The sequence below is a fragment of the Leopardus geoffroyi genome, chromosome B2 (genome assembly GCF_018350155.1).
Source record: "Leopardus geoffroyi isolate Oge1 chromosome B2, O.geoffroyi_Oge1_pat1.0, whole genome shotgun sequence".
NCBI classification, from domain to species: Eukaryota; Metazoa; Chordata; class Mammalia; order Carnivora; family Felidae; genus Leopardus; species Leopardus geoffroyi.
In genome coordinates, this window is record NC_059332.1 from 130,100,097 (window position 1) to 130,117,894 (window position 17,798).

The 17,798-nt window shown below is 42.7% G+C and overlaps 1 protein-coding gene across 5 annotated transcripts in view; it reads left to right on the plus strand.

The window, feature by feature from the left end:
- The first annotated feature begins 545 nt into the window (after positions 1-545).
- The window catches only part of STX11 (syntaxin 11), a 47,658-nt gene continuing 30,405 nt past the window's right edge, over positions 546-17,798 (plus strand). Inside the window, exons 1-2 of one of the 5 annotated variants that reach the window (XM_045499912.1) lie at positions 546-722; positions 809-989. In XM_045499912.1, the coding sequence (XP_045355868.1) occupies positions 947-989 (43 nt within the window). In that variant the 5' untranslated portion in view covers positions 546-722; positions 809-946. Of the gene's footprint in view, positions 723-808; positions 990-10,274; positions 10,381-10,467; positions 10,738-17,798 lie in introns of those variants that run through there. The other 4 variants (XM_045499914.1, XM_045499911.1, XM_045499915.1 and 1 more) reach the window with 4 other exon arrangements.

Genomic DNA, 17,798 nt, shown 5'->3' on the forward strand with positions numbered 1-17,798 from the left:
GTTAAGAGTTTCTTTCTTGGTTTGTCTCTCTCTTTTTCGTCCTTTGTTCATTTGTTTCTTAAATTCTGCATATGATTTGCTTAAATTTTACAGTTTCCTAATGAGGCTGTAACCATAAGGAATTTATACCATGTTTATGTAAGTTACATATACTTGAATATATGTCATATTCAGGTAATTTGTCAACACTGGGTATCATATATTCTTTTTCCTTGAAAAGGGGTCTACTCACTACCGAAGTTGGAGAGATGATGTCCTGGGGCCCTGAAAGAAATAGGGCATGAATAGATTATATGCAGCACTCACATTTGCATTGTAATCAGTTATGGATTCCTATTGGCACGAGGGCATTAAATGTTTTGTAAATGTTTCTTTGTGACAAGGGATGTAGAATTGTGGCAATAGTTCCTGTTTCATAATTCAACTTTGTCCATCACCAACTTGTAGAAAATAGGGTTTAAAGAAATCAGCTAGAGTGGCCTGCTTTCAACACTGAGAGTTAGTGATGCAAGGCCATGTCAGCTCCTACCAAAGATTCCTACTCACGCTCAGGGCACATAAGTAAGGTAAGGAACTGCGGACTGAGAGGAACATCGATCAGCTTCCCCAAGTGCTCGTCAACAAGATCACCATCCCAAGAGTAGATACCTGCAAGAAGTCTGTCCACTGAATCTGTGAATTTACACCTGAGACTTTGATCTGTTTTCACAGTGTCACTTCGGGTATGTTCATCTTTAAGACATCTTCATCATTTGAAACATGTTTGTTTTTTTGTGGTGCCAAGATTGTTCTTTCAAATTTTCTTTAGGGTCACGGAAGGATGCTGGCTGTGGTCCGTGCACTCGCAGAAACTATAAACCATCTTTGAGGAAGGACTCAGTCTACCTGAAGAGTGTGTTGAAAGGAAAAGTAAAACAAAGTCGTGGAACTGCAAGAAGAGGATGAAATGGATGAAGAAAAAGAGAAGAAAACCATGTCTCAGCCCCAAAGTAAGGCTTTTTGGTGTAGACATACATAGTTTCTAAATGGATGGTACAAATTCATCTAAATGAACAAAATATGGACTATAAAAATGTTTAGTCTATTTGTGAGAATCATGCTTGTTGAGAACAAATTTAATTATTCAAATTCAAAAATCAATATTTAAAGGCTTACGACTAAACTATTACCTATAAAAGGCATGGCTCATTTGCTACATTCTGTTTATGCTTTTCTGTTTCACTTTTATCAGTTCCTCAGGACAGGAGGATGGTGTAAAAAGGGGTTTACCAGAAGTGAGTATTGAGTAACAGTCTCATCTTAAAATAGTTTTGTAACTTGTTATGCAAAATCACAGTTGAGAAAAAAACCATTTAGTGTCATTAAGCAGATCAATTATACTATCTCTACACCTAGTATTTTTTAGTCCCTTCTCTTTCACAGAGAATGTTCTATTTGTATGAATAAAGCAGCCAGTACATGCTCACCTTCAAGCCTCTTGCAGGTATAGCAATGTATCAGAGGAAAATTTTCACATAATTGCAATTTGAGTTAAAATAAACAATACAACTATGTCATTTCACGAATTGTAGGCAGGAATAAGATTTAGCTAATACCAAAATAGTACAATTTCACCACTAATTTTCTACCCCTCCTATATACCATGCACAGAAAAATAAGCTTACTAGACAATAAGAAATTTACTTTTCTATGAGTTATCTGTTGCATTCTTTTATTTTTTTTTTGTAAGTTTTCTAAGCTTATATAGATTTAGACATTGCTCTTTGACGGTAGGTAATAGGATAAGAGAAATCCTTTGTTTTGGACAGTCCTTATTTTTTGGTTTCTGTGGTCTTGGATGTTGTTCTTGGATTCTTTATTGGTGGTTAAGAGCATGAACTTTTGTGTTGGACACCAGGATTTGAATCTAGGGTCCTTTGCTTGCTGGTGCTGTGACAGTGGACAGGAGACTTTAAGGCTCATTCTTCCCCTGTCAAATGGGGTTGGGTTGTACACACTTCATCAATTTGTGATGAAAATTAAACAAGATAATATATGAAAATGTTAGCATAGTGCTTGGCACACTGCAACTGATGAATAAGTATCAGTTAACTTTAATATAGGTATTAGCATTATGGGGTTTACATATTTTTAAATGAGCTGATGTCTGCTAGTAATTGTACAGTTAAACACCGAGCTTCAAAGGGTATCTTAGTCCATGTAGGCTTTACGCTATATAGGAAAAATACTCTAGACTTTATGGCTTATCAATAGCAGAAATTGATTTGTCACAGTTCTGGAGACTGGGAAGCCTAAGATCAAGGTGCCAACAGATTTGGTGTCTGGTGAGAGCCCGCTTCCTGGTTCATAGATGGCCATCTACTTGTTGTGTTCTCACATGACGGAAGGGGCAAGAGAGCTCCGTGGGACCACTTTTATGAGAACATGAATCTCATTCTTGAGGGCTCCATCCTCATGACCTAATCACCTCCCAAGGTCCTCCTTCCTAACACCATCACGTTGGGGATTGGATTACAACATGAATTTTTGGCAGGCACCATTATTCGGTGTAGAGGGAGGGGTTAGAAACTCCAGTAAGCTGTGTATATTGAGTAATGATGGCTGGTTTGTAGTACTGAGGTATAGATTTTCTCCCATATCAAGAAGTAAGTTAAAGCTTATTAGATATTAAAATATTTAATATCTTAAAAATTAACCAACTTGTTTTATAGTCTTATTTATATGTATTTCCATTAATAATATTTTATGTAGAGAAGATAAATGCAAAAAGATTCGCTTATGAATCAGTATTTTTCTAATCTGAGTGTGCTGGAGAAAAATGTATATTATATGACATATAACATGGTTTCTTCATAAAGCTAACCAGTGCACTGATATAAGAAGATGCTAAAATTATCAGGGAATATTTTTCTAAGGACTGTAGGTATAAAAACTTCAGAGCAGGGATTTGGACACTGTGGTCTAGCTACTGATAAAGGATGCTGTATCAGGGTCCCATCGGGAAACAGATGGCACATTCAAGTTAGAATAATTCCGTGAGGGTTTATAAAGAAAGGTAATATTTAAAGGCATAGGCAGAGTGGAAACTATATGTATTCTATATGTGATACCCCAGGTCTGAGAATCATGAGTAGGGAGAGACATTCAGAACCAGGAAGGAGAGGGAATCATGTAGAACAGACCACTTTAGAAGAACAGTGACCTGTGGAGAACACAGAGAGCCCTTCTGTTTCAAATAAATTCCTGGACTCCATCCGGCTGCTTCTGCTCTCCTGCTAGATCTCCCTATTGGCCAAGCCCAAGAGAAGTTAAAGGGTAGAGGAAACTATTGCAATAGCCCATAGAGATCAACCACCCAGGGTAGAGCGTAGGATGGTGAGAGGTAGAAAGTAGACGTGAAGGGGCAAACAGAAGATGCCTGCATACATGTTGACATTATAAAAATCTAGAATTTATTTTTTCTTGTTATTATATTTATTGGTGGTGAGTGCTTATAAAAGAGTTGAAGCTTTATAAACATGCACTGCACAAGATCCTTACAGGAATTAAATTTTAAGCTACTTTTTGAACAATGGAAGAAAAGACCGTAGCTTAAAATCCATGTTTTGTTAAAAACAAACAAACAAACAGTGCTAGATTTCCTAAATCTCATTATGCCTGGGTGCCACCCTCTAAAATGTCATCTCAGTGCCCTGAGCTCCAAAGTTCAGCTCAGTGCTCACTTGTGTCATTCATTCACTCATCTTTCAACAAATATTTACTGACAGTCTCTAATTATTGTGTTAAGTTTTGGGTAAAAAGTAGTAAACTGGCAAAGTATTAAGTGGAGACATAATCTCCATTCTGAATCTAAGAATATTTTATTAAACCAATGGTTTAGTAGAGAACAGTTTTGAATCACATAGAGAAAGATTTAAATAGTTTAGTAAATCTGTGTTCATAAAGATAATCAAGAGGGACAGAACCATGTGATCACTGAAAGTCCAAATATAATATTAAAACATAAAAATCTGAGACTTTGCATAGCAGCCATTTACGTAGTAAGGGGCCACAGACTTTTTAGGCAGCATAGTCCCTCCCTCCCAAAAGAAAGACCTTTATCTTAAATTTTAAGGTGTCCAATTCTGGAAAAGCTGATGCCAATATGAATAGTGAGACAAAGCACAGGGTGCTAGCAGGATCTGGAAAGCACTGCTCAATATAGTAACCAAAGAACCATCTGCAATCATGCTAATTTCCTACTCTGCACAGTCTAATGCAGTGGGCACTAATAACCATTAGTTACGGTGGCTCTTATGCACTGAAAATGCCACTGAGACTAAGGAACTGAATTTGAAATTTTGCTTCATCTTAATTAATTTAAATGTAAATAGCTACATGTGGCTACAATAATGGACAGTGAAGATCTAGAACAAGATGTGCAAGATGGGGCTTGCTGATTCATTTAACCTCATTTCCTTTTTTTTTTTTTTTTAATTTTTTTTTTCAACGTTTATTTATTTTTGGGACAGAGAGAGACAGAGCATGAACGGGGGAGGGGCAGAGAGAGAGGGAGACACAGAATCGGAAACAGGCTCCAGGCTCTGAGCCATCAGCCCAGAGCCCGACGTGGGGCTCGAACTCACGGACCGCGAGATCGTGACCTGGCTGAAGTCGGACGCTTAACCGACTGCGCCACCCAGGCGCCCCCCTCATTTCCTTTTTTGACAGGGTTAACAACAGCTGTTCATTTACTCATACACCATCATGTGCCTAGCAGCATAGAGAGGAATTTCCATAGAGAGGAAATCAAAGATAGGTTTAAGAAGATAACAAGTGTTGGCAAGGAGATGCAGAAATCAGAACCCTTGTGCATTGCTGGTTATGAATGTAAACTAGTGCAGCTCCTGTGAAAAATGGTGTGAGGATAGCACAAAAAATTACACAGAGAATGACATGATCCAGCAACTCCACTTCTGGGTATGGACTCCAGAAAAATGAAACAAAAGACTGGAAAAGAAATAGCATTCAGCCTTTAAAAGGAAAAAGATTTGGGTCACCTGAGTGGCTCAGTCGGTTAAGATCTGACTCTTGACTTCAGCTCAGGTCATGATCTCACGGTTTGTGAGATTGAACCCTGCATTTGGCTCTGCGCTGACAGGATGGAGCCTGCTTGGGATTCTCTCTCTCTCTCTCTCTCTCTCTGCACCTCCCCCCTTAAAATAAATAAATATTTTTTTAGAAAAAGGAAAAAGATTCTGACACATGTTGTAACGTAGATAAATCCTGACCATTATGCTGAGTGAAACAAGCCAGCTAGTTACAAAGGAACAAAGATTGTGCCATTTCACTTATATGATGTATCTAGAGTAGTCAAAATGATACACACAGTAGGTAGAATGATGGTTGCCAGGGGCTGCAGAGAGGGGGGGATGGAGAATTAGTGTTTAATGGGCGCAGAGTTGTCAGTTCGGGTAGATAAAATTTTCTGGAAATGGATGGTGATGGTCACACAACAGTGTGAATGTACCCATGCAACTGAACTTTGCACTTTCTTTTTTTATTTTTTTTATTAAAAAAATTTTTTTGACGTTTTATTTATTTTTGAGACAGAGACAGAGCATGAACAGGGGAGGGGCAGAGAAAGAGGGAGACACAGAATCGGAAACAGTCTCCAGGCTCTGAGCCATCAGCCCAGAGCCTGACGCAGGGCTCGAACTCACGGAGTGCGAGATCGTGACCTGAGCTGAAGCTGGACGCTCAACCGACTGAGCCACCCAGGCGCCCCTGAACTTTGCACTTTCAAATGGTTACAATAGTAAATTTTAAGTCACATATATTTTATCACACACACAAAAAGACAGGTGAAACATATGTCCTCAAGGAGTTTACAAACTAGCGTGGCAAAGAGAAACGGTGGCTGGTGATAGGTACATGGTGTGGGGATAAAAAAATGTTTTTTTAGCTGAGGGCTATGGAGGAGTTGCATCTGAGGGGGTAGCGGGGCTAGATGTCCTTCCAATCCTGAGATTCAATGGGTTTATGAGCGCTTCAAATTTGGGATGGCAGTAGGGTATGAGATAGTGTATACAGAGGACAAGGCATCATGAGGCAGCTATGCCTTTCTCCAAGTGCTTTCCCTGCTTTATCTGGATTTACCCTAGAGTCCTCATCCATATTCATAGTTCAGACTGGAGGTGAAAGCCAACCTTTCCAGAAAAAATGTATAAAACATGGAGACCTACCTGGAAGCCTAGAAGGAGGTGGGCACATCAGCTGCAGAAAAGCCAGGTCAGTCTAGACTTTGTCATTACCAATATCTTCATCCCTTCATAATCTAAGTCTCAAAGATACCACTCCCTCATAACCAACTTGCATTTTTCCAACTGAATCTGTCTAACCCCCTCACTGCACAACTTCTTGACACCTGGAACGTTCAATCCATTAACCTAACACCTTTACACTTTGCCTCAACACCATCATTCATGTCCTCTCTTCTCTCCCCCCTTGGTTTAAATGCAACGGTCCTTCCTTATTATTCTCTTGCATAGATGCTCCATGCTCTTGTCCCTCTCTCCTCCATCCTATTCAGCTGGCCAACAGTAAACTCTGCTTGTATCTAGACCTCTGCCTAGCATTATTTGTACCCAAGTAGGCAAATGAGACTGGTCAGAACATGTAACTATTCTGACTGGTCTCCCTTTATATCCATGATCTGTGACTTCAAATGGACCCTATTGTTATCCAGCAATCTGACTATATTTTCAAAGTTCACTTACTCTCTCACAACCCCTGGATGATGTTTCAAGCTGACTACTCTCTTCTCAAACTTCCATCTCTACTCCTCACTCTCCACCAATAACTTTGCCTCTTCACTGAGAAAACATATTCCTGCCTCCACATTCACCAGCATCTGTGCCCATATATTGTGCCTCTCCTCCTGCAATCAGAAAAAAATTCTATCTTCTCCAATTTAACCCGAACATTGCATGTGCATTGAATTCCATCGTTGCTCATCTGCTCAAGAACATTGCTTCAGTAATGATCTTTTCTCTCCCGCATCATCACTTGTTCCTTCTTTTTCGGCTTATGTCCATGAGAATACAAACAGGTGTATCTTCTAATTAAAAATAAAAATCTCCCTCTTGACCTTATATTTCCTTCCAGCCTTTGCCTGATTTTCTGTCTCCATTTACTCTTTTTTTTATTCTCTCTGGGCCCAATCCAGACATGCGTTGATAACTACACACTACCCAAATCCTTCTTATCAAGTGTGCATTGACCTCCACATGGCCAAGCCCATCGCTCAGTTTTCAGTTCTAATTTTACTGACTTTAGCAGTGTTTGATAGAGTTTGCTCATTCTTGAAACATTGCTTTCTTTCACGTGGCTTCTGGAGCTCCATTCTTTGTTAGTCTACCCCCTGTATCACTGATTATGCCTTTTCATTCTCCTTTTTTTGATTCTTCATCCTCCTTGATCCCTGACCTTTGGAGTGCCCCATGGCTCAGACTGCAGACATCTAAATTCTACCTGCACACCACCGATACACTGAAGACTTCCCAATTGATATCATCATCCCAGACACATCTATCCAAATGCCTTCTTGACAACTCAAACTTAAAGTGTCCAAAATGTAACTCTTCGTTCCCAGCAATCTCCCCTCTCCTCCCCCCACCCCACAACTTCCTGCTCAAGCAGTCTTCCTGGTTAGTGTAAGGAACCTCTTTTCTTCTAATTGCTCTGAGTAAAAACCTTAACTCACTTCTTTTACTCTCTCATGTCCTGCACCCAATTAATCAACCAGTCGTGTCAGCTTCTCTTTGGGAAAATGCCCAGAACCTGCCCACTTCTTACCAGCTCTACTGCTATGGTTTTCTATCAGTCAGGGTTGTCCAGTGAAACAGAACTGTATGCAAATATATATATGAAACATTACAGAGGCTGAGAACTTCCAAGATCTGCAGTAGGCAAGATGGGGACCCAGGAAAGTTGGTGGTATAATTCCAGTCTGAGTCCGAAGGCCTGAAAAGCAGGAAAGCAAATGGTATAACTTCCAGTTTGAGGCCAAGTCTGAAGGCAGGAAAAAGTTGATATCCAAGCTCAAAGACAGGCCTAGAGAGGATCAATTCTCCCTTACCCAGCCTGCTGTTCCATTCAGGCCTTCAACAGATTGGATGACACCCATCCATATTAGGGTGGGCAATCTGCTTTACTCATTCTATAGATTCAAATGTTAATCTCATCTAAAACACTCTTACAGACACATCCAGAATAATCTTTACCCAATACCTGGGCACCCCATTGCCTAGTGGAATTAACAGATAAAATTAACACGCATGGTTTCCTAACTGGTCGGCCTTCTTCCATTCTCTCCCCCTAACTGGTCAACACAATAGCAAATTAAAAAAAAAAAAAAAAAAAAAGCCGTATCAGGTCACTCTACTACAAATTCTTCAATGTCTTCCTTTCTCAATCAGAGTAAACTTTTAAAGCTATCATGACCACCAAGGCCCTACGTGCTCCATTCTCCAACCCTAGCTCCATCACCCATCCATCCATTGCTCTCACCCCCCATTCTGTTCTACCCACTTTGATACTAATCCAAGAAGCCAAAAATGCTCCGGCCTCAGGGCCTCTACACCTACAATCTCTCTGCCTGAAATGGTCATACCCAAATATCCACATTACTTCCTCCTTCAACTGCTTTTGTTTTCTTTTCTTTTTTATCTTGGAAGCCTTTGAAATAAACTTTTTTTTTTTTTTTTTTTTTAGTTTATTATAGCACCGTTCAATCTCTCTTAATTTGCTTTACTTTTATTTAAAATTTTTTTTTAATGTTTATTTATTTTTGAGGGAGGGAGAGACAGAGCATGAGTAGGGAAGGGGCAGGGAGAGAGGGAGACACAGAATCTGAAGCAGGCTCCAGGCTCCGAGCTGTCAGCACAAACCCCGACGCAGGACTGTAACCCGCGGACTCTGAGATCATGACCTGAGCCAAAGTCGGATGCTTAACCGCCCGAGCCACCCAGGTGCCTGTAGCTTTACTTTAAATAAACGTTATTTTTTAGAACAGTTTTAGATTTACAGAAAAATTGCAAGGACAGTATAGAGTGTTTTCATAGACCTCGTACCCATTATTACCTCTCCTATTATTACCATCTTCTAATTAATATGGCACACTATCACAACTAACGAACAAATCTTGATACTATATTGCTAATGAAAGTCCATCCTTTATTCAGATTTCCTTACTTTTTACCTCATGGCTCTTTTCTGTTCCAGGATCCTATTCAGGATCTCATGTATATATTTAGGTGACACGTCTCCTTAGGCTCCTCTAGACTGTAGCAGTTTTTCAGACTTTCCTTGTTTCTGATGACATGGACAGCTCAGAGAAATATTGGCCATGTATTTTGGAGGGTGTCCCTCTGTTGTCACATTTTTCTTATAACAACTGGGGTCATGGGCTTGGGGGAGGAAAGCCACAGAGGTAAAGTGACATTTTCATCACATCATATCATGAGCACATACTATCAATATGATTTATGGCTGTGAATATGGACCTTGATCTTCTGGCTGAGGTGGTGTCTCCATTGTGAAATTATTCTTTATCTCCCTTCTACGCCTTATATTTTGGGAGAAGTCACTATGGGCAGGCCATACTTAAGGAGTGGGAAGTTATGCTTGTCCTTAAGGGTCGAGTATCTACATAAACTTTTACGAATTCTTCTGCAGGGGAGATTGATCTCTTTAGCATTTATTTATTTATTCAACTACTTACACCATTAGGAACTCATGGATTTTCTTTTTACTTCGGATTGTAGTCTAATACTACTGTATTGTCTGTGTGTATTTAACATTCCCTAACTTTTAAGTCTCAGTCTGGTTTTCAAGGTACTTACCACCATTTAGCGTAATGTACACTTTATGTGTTTGTCTTTCCCCACTGGAATGCCAGGTCTTCGAAGTCACGGTCTTGGTGTTTTTAACCACGGTAAGTATCCTCAGCCCTTGGGTGGACGCTCATGTGGTACTGAATGAATGAATGAATGAATGAATGAAGCCGGCTGGGGTTCTAGCTGGGGTTCTGGCCCACTTGAGGCGGGTGAGTCCAAGAGGGATCTGACTTGGCGGTGCTCAGCCTCGCTTTATACGCTCAGGCTCACGGCCCGCCGCCTCGCGGGTCGCCGCAGGTGCACGGCTGGGGGCCACACCCACACTCAGAACCCAAGCACGCGGCCGCGCCCCGCGGAACGCAGCGGCCGGCAAACGTCACCGGCACGAGGGGGATTCCTGGGGAAAGTCCGGCGCCCCCGGGCCCCTCCCCGCGAGGAGGGTCGGGGAGCAGGTGAGGCGCCTCGGGCCGCCGCGGAGACCGTCCGCGGGCGCACAGGCGAGGTGAGGCTGCAGGAGCGGCGCGGCCCGGGGCTGCCGGCCCCCCGGGCTCTCGCACTCCGGGCGGGGCGGGGACGGGCGCGCGGGCGGCTGGCGCCGTCGTCCCGGGGCGGGGCCTGCTCCCCCAGCTGTGGGTGCTGCCGACGCTGCTGGGGGCTGGGTCGGCGGCGCCCTGATGCGGCGGCGGCGGCGCGGTGCTCGCGGGGCCGCGGAGGACCCCGGCCTGGGCCGCGGGAGGCGCCGGGATCCCCGCCGCCAGGAGTCGCGCGACAGGTTTCCTTCCTTCTCACGACGCCCAGCGTGGGACCGGCGCCCGCGCAGGACGTAGCTTCTCGGTTCGCACGCTCGGTCCCGTACCTGGTTCGTTTTTTACCCTTGTGCCTCTTTTTCCCTCCCTAAGCGCCCCAGGAGGAGCGAGGACGCGCCCCGCTGAGTTGTGCGCCGAGAGCTGCGGGGGGGCGTCGGGGTGGCCTCGCTGGATGGGGCGTCGAGGGATGTCCCGGGGGAGGGATTTCGGGTCTGGCCCCGGTGCTCACGCCGCCTTTTCGCGCCTCGAGAAACACGGCCTTGGGTTTCTTACGTACATCGGAGTGATTTTGTTTTTTTCTCCCAGTGGGCAAGGGACCGCGCATTTAGGGCTTCACAGAAATTCTTTCAGATACCTGTTGATAGGCTTCTGGCACAACGTCTCTAAGTAAGACTACTTTTGTTTTAAGTTGAAAGGCTGAGGTTGTTTTGAATTACTGGGGACATTACTTCGGTGTGATCGTCTGTTCACTCCCTATTTTAGGTTACGCTTTCTCAAAAACACCGGAATGGGTGCTTCTTTTTTAAATTTTTTTTTTCAACGTTTATTTATTTTTGGGACAGAGAGAGACAGAGCATGAACGGGGGAGGGGCAGAGAGAGAGGGAGACACAGAATCGGAAACAGGCTCCAGGCTCTGAGCCATCAGCCCAGAGCCCGACGCGGGGCTCGAACTCCCGGACCGCGAGATCGTGACCTGGCTGAAGTCGGACGCTTAACCGACTGCGCCACCCAGGCGCCCCCGAATGGGTGCTTCTTGACTTGAACTTGACATAATGACTCAGGAGCCAGGAAATACGAAGAAATTGATATTGCCTTGAAATAGTTCCTTCCAAGCCCACATAAGACTTTTTTTTTTAGAAGAATGAAGACAAGAAGTAGTGGCAACGTGACTTCAAGAGCCACACCGTCCCGGGAGGGAATTCTAGACTTCGCTGACACTAGCTGAGATCTGTTATTACTTCCTGTGGTTCTCATGCACTTGTTTAAGCCGTTTCTCAGCAAAGGGAGGAGTTGTTATTTCCACCCGGGTATCCAAAGATGAGTCACAGGGCTGTTCTTTTCAGTTGAGTCTTTGTTAATGAACTTTTGAAAAGCGAGGTTTGCTCTGGGTGTGTGTAAAGGAAGATTCAGATGCGAAATGCATTCAGTGTTAAACTCGAGCTAGTGGTGTCAGAAGTAACAGTTCAAGTTTTCAGTTTCCTAAAGTGCCTGATGGTACAGCATACCAGCTAGGGTCACTAGGCTGATGTCAGATAACCATTGAAATCATGTGCTTTGCCACAGAGGCCCAAGAGAAAATGAAGTTCATTATTCAATAACTGTATGTTATTACTTTCAATGGTATGGTATGGTAGAAATATGCCATTATACAAAGTGATTGAATGTCACTCTCTGAATCCAAATAATTTGGACAGTTTGTCTTTAGTAAGTTAGTGCCACGTGAAAATTTTTGAAGATGGTGGATACCAGTTGGAGCTGAGAAATTAAAATATTTAAGCTGAGAGGTCCCATTGCTCTTGGGAAGGAACTGTACTGTCTCCATGGGTAGTAGAGAAGAAGACAGCATCTCTGTTGGAGGCGAGGTGAGCTGAGGTCAGTGCAACAAACGGTCAGCGCAACAAACAAATCAGGCACCTTCTTTGTGCCACACTCTTCACAGAGCTCTGGTTATGTAATTGTGAATACGACAGGATGTTGCTGAAAAGGGCCATAAAGACTAGTGTGGAAGGTTGGAAGAGCCAATGAGGGAGATGGGAGCTATGACCAATCTATGCCCACAGTAGAGCTTCTGTCCCAATATGACTGGTGTTTGTGCAGATCTGAGATTTTGAATGAACAGATTTTTGATGTTTCCTCATTGCTGAAAGAATGAGTAAAGTTTTAATTTTAATCACCTATTTTGTCGACAGCCTGTTGTGCTTATTCAGTAAGCATTCCATTCAGTGAATGATTTAAAAATGTATTAATTGGAAAGGCATGATTTTTAAAGTGTTTGATAACCATATTTCATATTATTTCGTGGGTAAAAAGAAAGCCAGCCTGGTGTTACCCCTAGACAATCACAGGTACTTATAATTTACTCACCTTTTAAAAATAAAGTAGTGGGGTGCCTAGGTGGCTGAATTGGTTAAGCATCCAACTTAAGCTCAGGTCATGATCTCACAGTTTGTGGGTTTGAGCCCCATGTCAGCTCTGTGTTGACAGCTTAGAGGCCTGGAGCCTGCTTTGGATTCTGTGTCTCCCTCTCTCTCTGCCCCTCTCCTGCTCACGCTCTGTTTCTATCTCTCAAAAATAAACGTTAAAAAAATTTTTTTAAGTAAAAACAGAGTAGCTAATTAATGGCTTATAATTTTATAACACCATATTGAAGCAACCTACTGATCATTGTTTTTTGTAGTTCAAATCAATCTTTTCTAACATACTGTCACTGCACAAGTCAAAATGACTAAGTCCACTGCGTCACAGTTTACTGTTGAGACTGAAATCTCCTGAGGTACTTTTGGACTTGATGCCAAAATCTATTCAATTTCTACAATTCTGTAAGGTATCCAGCTAGTGAGGGAAACAATACTAAATTTGAGATAACTCTAATTTCCATATTTCTTTTCTCTCTTGAGGGCCTCAAAGTTACTTTATCTATGGGGAAGAAAGGGTTGAGTGTGTTCTTCATCACTGTGCTCTCTGGCCTTGGTACAGGCATTACTCGTGGCAGGTGTTAGGAAGTATTTATTAATTGAATAATGAGCCTTAATGTAAAAGGGGGAGTTTTCAGGCGGGTGGAGGGATAGTCAGCCCAGCAGAAGGATCAACATTGTGTTGTCAGGGAACACCAGCCTGGTCAGTGTGGGCACGGGATGAGAGCTGGGGAGACAGATTGGGCCGCATCAGAAAGGCCCATGTGCCAGGTTGGACCTGTGACTTTATCCTATGGAAGACTTCAGCAGGTGAATGATATCGTCAGATATGTGTTTTGGAAAGACAATTTAGAATCAAGATGGAGAACAGATTGGATGAACACAACTCTAGCCTTAGGGCGCACACAGGAGATTACTATAATATTTGAGAAGAGAAATTGGAGAAGGCTTGAGTCAGGCAGTGATGGTGAGGAGTGGAAAAGAGGGAAGGAGCTGACGTGTTTAATAGGCAGAACTTGGCTACATCTTTAGAGGTGGGCAGTGAGAGGAAGGAGTTTAGGATGACTCCTACATTCCTAGTTAATGGCCAAGAGTGGGATGTAAGTGAAAGAATAGGTGTGCTAAATGAGGGCCTCATTCAGTGCTTGACACATAATCAGCGCTCATTAAGTTTTGAATGAATTAATTAATAACAAAAAAAAACAACAACAATAGCTAAAACGCTTATCGGTGCCAGGCACAATTCTAGGCTCATTATATGAACTCAGTCTTTTCCTCCTCAATGAAATCCTGTGAGATGGGTGCTATAACCGACTGCTTTTGACAGGTGAATGAAGTGTAATGTTAGTAATTGATAGAGGTAGGAATTGATCCCAAGCGCTTAGCTCCAGAACTTACATTCTGAACCACACTGCTTTGCTATGGTATCTCCAAGAGTGAATGAGTGGACGAATGAAGTCTCAGACACTGTGGCAAACTCAAATTGGAGTCACTGTCTTGATGCCAACAGTTGTTCCTCATTCAGGGTTGGCCCGATATATAAGATGGGCCCTCAGAGGCTCTGTTGTGCTGCATGGCACCCCTCCCCCTTGGTTCACCCCAAGGAATATCTGGTTGATCTAGGAATAGACCTAGAATCATCAGAAAATTTCTCCTGGGAATTAAAACACTTTTATGAAGACTCACTCTCGCTGAAAGTTCCCAGAGCTTCTACAACTACGTCTTCCGAGCTGCCTTGGTTACTACTTACTCTCCCTAGACACTGAATGTTCACTGCTTTGTGTTTCTTAGAGGCAGTCAATGATCTGTTGCTAAAATCTGTAGTATTCCTCTGGGGATACTAGAAAGGCTGAAATAGAAAGGGGAAATAGAAAGGCTGGCCCGGGGGTATTAATCTACAGAGCAGGGTCCAATGGTACAACAATTACTAACAAATTCAGGCAGGTGCATAACTCAAGTCTTACACTCCTGTTTTGTGGTCTGCCTTCAAGGGCCTGTTTTGTTCTGGTTTCACCCTGAAGCTTACCTGCCCCTCTTGTCTCTAACTTCCAGAATCTTATTAAGTGAAGCTGGCCGGCAGTGTCCCTGTCCTCTTGACTTCAACTGAGCAAAATGGCTCATACTTCTAGGGATTAGGGCCTGTTTTCTTTCTTTTTATTTTTAATGTTTATTAATTTTTGAGAGAGACAGAGACAGAGCACAGGCAGGGGAGGGGCAGAGAGAAGGAGACGCAGAATCCGAGGCAGACTCCAGGCTTCTAGCTGTTAGCACAGAGCCCTACATGGGGCCCGAACTTACAAACTGTGAGATCATGACCTGAGCCAAAGTTGGACACTTAACCGCCTGAGCTACCAAGTGCCCCACAGGGCTCGTTTTCTGTTTTCAGCATTCAGGTAGATTCCTTTGGTCTTGATAAGGGTATTTTTGATAAACAACCCCTCCTTCCCCTCAAAACCTGGCCTCAGCTCTTCACCATTCTCATTGTTTCACGAGTTGGATTAAGACTATGATTTTTGTTCAGGAATCAAGGTCTAATTATCTGCTCTTCACAAGCCTCACTTTGGACTATTTAAAGATTGTAAACACTGAATTATTATTCTACCTAAACTGAATCAGCAAACTCTAAGTTTGAAGTTTTAAAATATTTACTCCATGCATGAAGGAAATGTTTCATTCAGCATTTCTTCAGATTTAACAGGAAATCAAGGTATTTATAGCTTCTCATTATATGAGACTGACATGAAGCCTTCTGGATTGATCTAGCCCACATGTTTACCCCTTGGTCTGAATCCCTGTATACCTGTCTGTAATTCATTCAGTGCTCAAATAATAAGAAAGGGAAGAGTTTGGGTTAATATTTTACGTGGGTCTGTCTTGCGTCTTCATTTTGATTGTGGTTTCTCTGCGAGCAGAGAATCACTGGGGCTGGGGGCTTTCATAGGTCTGTCAGCTTCCTTCCAGTTTTAACCATTCCATGACTTGCTGATAATAAAACCATCTGTCAGATGAAGTCATTTGTTAACCACGCCTTCTACATCTGTAAATACTAGACGTTATTTGTATATCTCATGTAAGTTCTTGGTAACATTCAATAATTTGGTAACTTTTAACATAAAGCATAGTTTTAGAATTGGTCATTTCTTATTATCCTCCTTGAGCTAACTCAGTGTTTTCAACTTGATTTGTGTACTGTTTTGTTTTGTTGTTTCTTTTCAGTGGCTACAGTATCCAGGTAATGCAGAAAATACTAAGTGGCTTGGAAAAGTATTCCTCATTTTATATACCCAGCTGCTTTACTTGTTTCTCTGCTCGAGGATGCAAAGTGATACTCCATTACTCATTGCGTAACTTATTGGGCAAAAATGTGAATTCCGACTTTACAGAGTAGTGGAAATTGCTCTGTTGCTATCTTCATATGGAAACACTCTGTTTCCAATAAACAGAGTATTATTCTGTCTTCTGTTTCAGTTTCAGGATTGCAGCAACGCATGTGTCACCTGGTTTTACTTCTAATTTTTTTTTTATTACGTGCCCAGGTGTATTGATTAGTGGCACAGATCTGTTGATTTGAGAAAGTAGGACACAGTGTGTAAGCTGAATCATATCATGTTGGTAAATCCCTCCTGCCTTCCCTGATTACTGCACGGTAAACCAGGGCCTAGCTGATAATACATACAGCTCTTCATTAGTTACAAAATACTCTCATATATATTTCCTCTTTTCCTTCTCATAAAAGCCTGGCAAAAAGTATTATTGTTCTTATCTGTATTTGAGGTCTATACATGAGGAGGGACACTCTTGGAGAAGTTAAGTGACCACCCAATTTCTCTAGAAGTAAGGTACAGACGCCCACTCCCCTGTGCTGTCGCTACCTGACTGAAAAAGGCAACTTCACTCTCTTAGTTCACGTTTCCTGAAAATAGACTGTGAGATTTGCGTACAGGGGGTTTATTGAGAGGTGCTGTGGGAACAGCACTTGTCAGGGAGAGAGAGCAGCAGGATTATGCAGAGGAAGGAACTGAACCACCGTGCGGGTACAGTGGTGGGCCCAGCCTTGGAGCTGGAATGGCCCTTCAGAATTGCTCTGCCAGCACACGAGCTGGTCATCTGAATTCCCTGCCTAAACAGGTCATTGGTTGCAGGCCACACCAGGCAGAAGGTGCCGTCTTGGAGCGAGCAGCTTTCCTTCAGTCAAGGGCAGTTCCTAGAGCTGTGAGCCTTCGGTAGTCAACATTTCTGGCAACTGGGAGAATGAGGGCCTTGGTCCTAAAGGGATCAGAGTATCACATCATCCACAACTGTTGTACGGAAGGGAATGTTTTTCTCTGCAAGGGCCTCGCTTGTGTCTTTCTGGCCCAGACGGTTGCCCTGCTGAGTGGAGCCCAGAAAGTTGGCATTTTTTCCAAGGCCCTTAAAGATTTAGAATGGCTGACCGGGCAGCAGGAAGGTAAAGTAGCCTTAATCCCAGGAAGGTTAGGAGCCTGGTGAAGGAGGGCCGGGATGGGCGGAGTGGTGGTACCTGGTAGAGAAGTAACCTCTGACGCCACAGCTAACTGGAAGCCCTTGTCTGTCTGGACCCAGAACAGAAGTGGAATGCATGCTAGTCTTTGCTGTAATTCAGGGCTGTAACATTGTTGAATGGATATTAAGCTACGTTTTCTCTCTTTTTTCTTCCTTCTTCCCTTTCTCATTTTTCTGTGCCTTTGAAAAACCCCAGAACAGTCCAGTGACTCTCAACATGTAGCCTGTAGATTATAATCACCAGAATTACCTGGGATCTCTAAAAACAACACCCCCCCCCCCCACCAACCAAACAACAAAATAGAAGACAGAGAGTCCAGGCCCACATTTGATATCTATTGGAACAGAATATTTAAGAGTGGAGCCAATGAATTGATATTTTCAAAAAACTCCCCCACCTGATTTTTATACATGTTATAGTTTGAGAACCATAGACCCAAACTCTTATGCTTTTGCT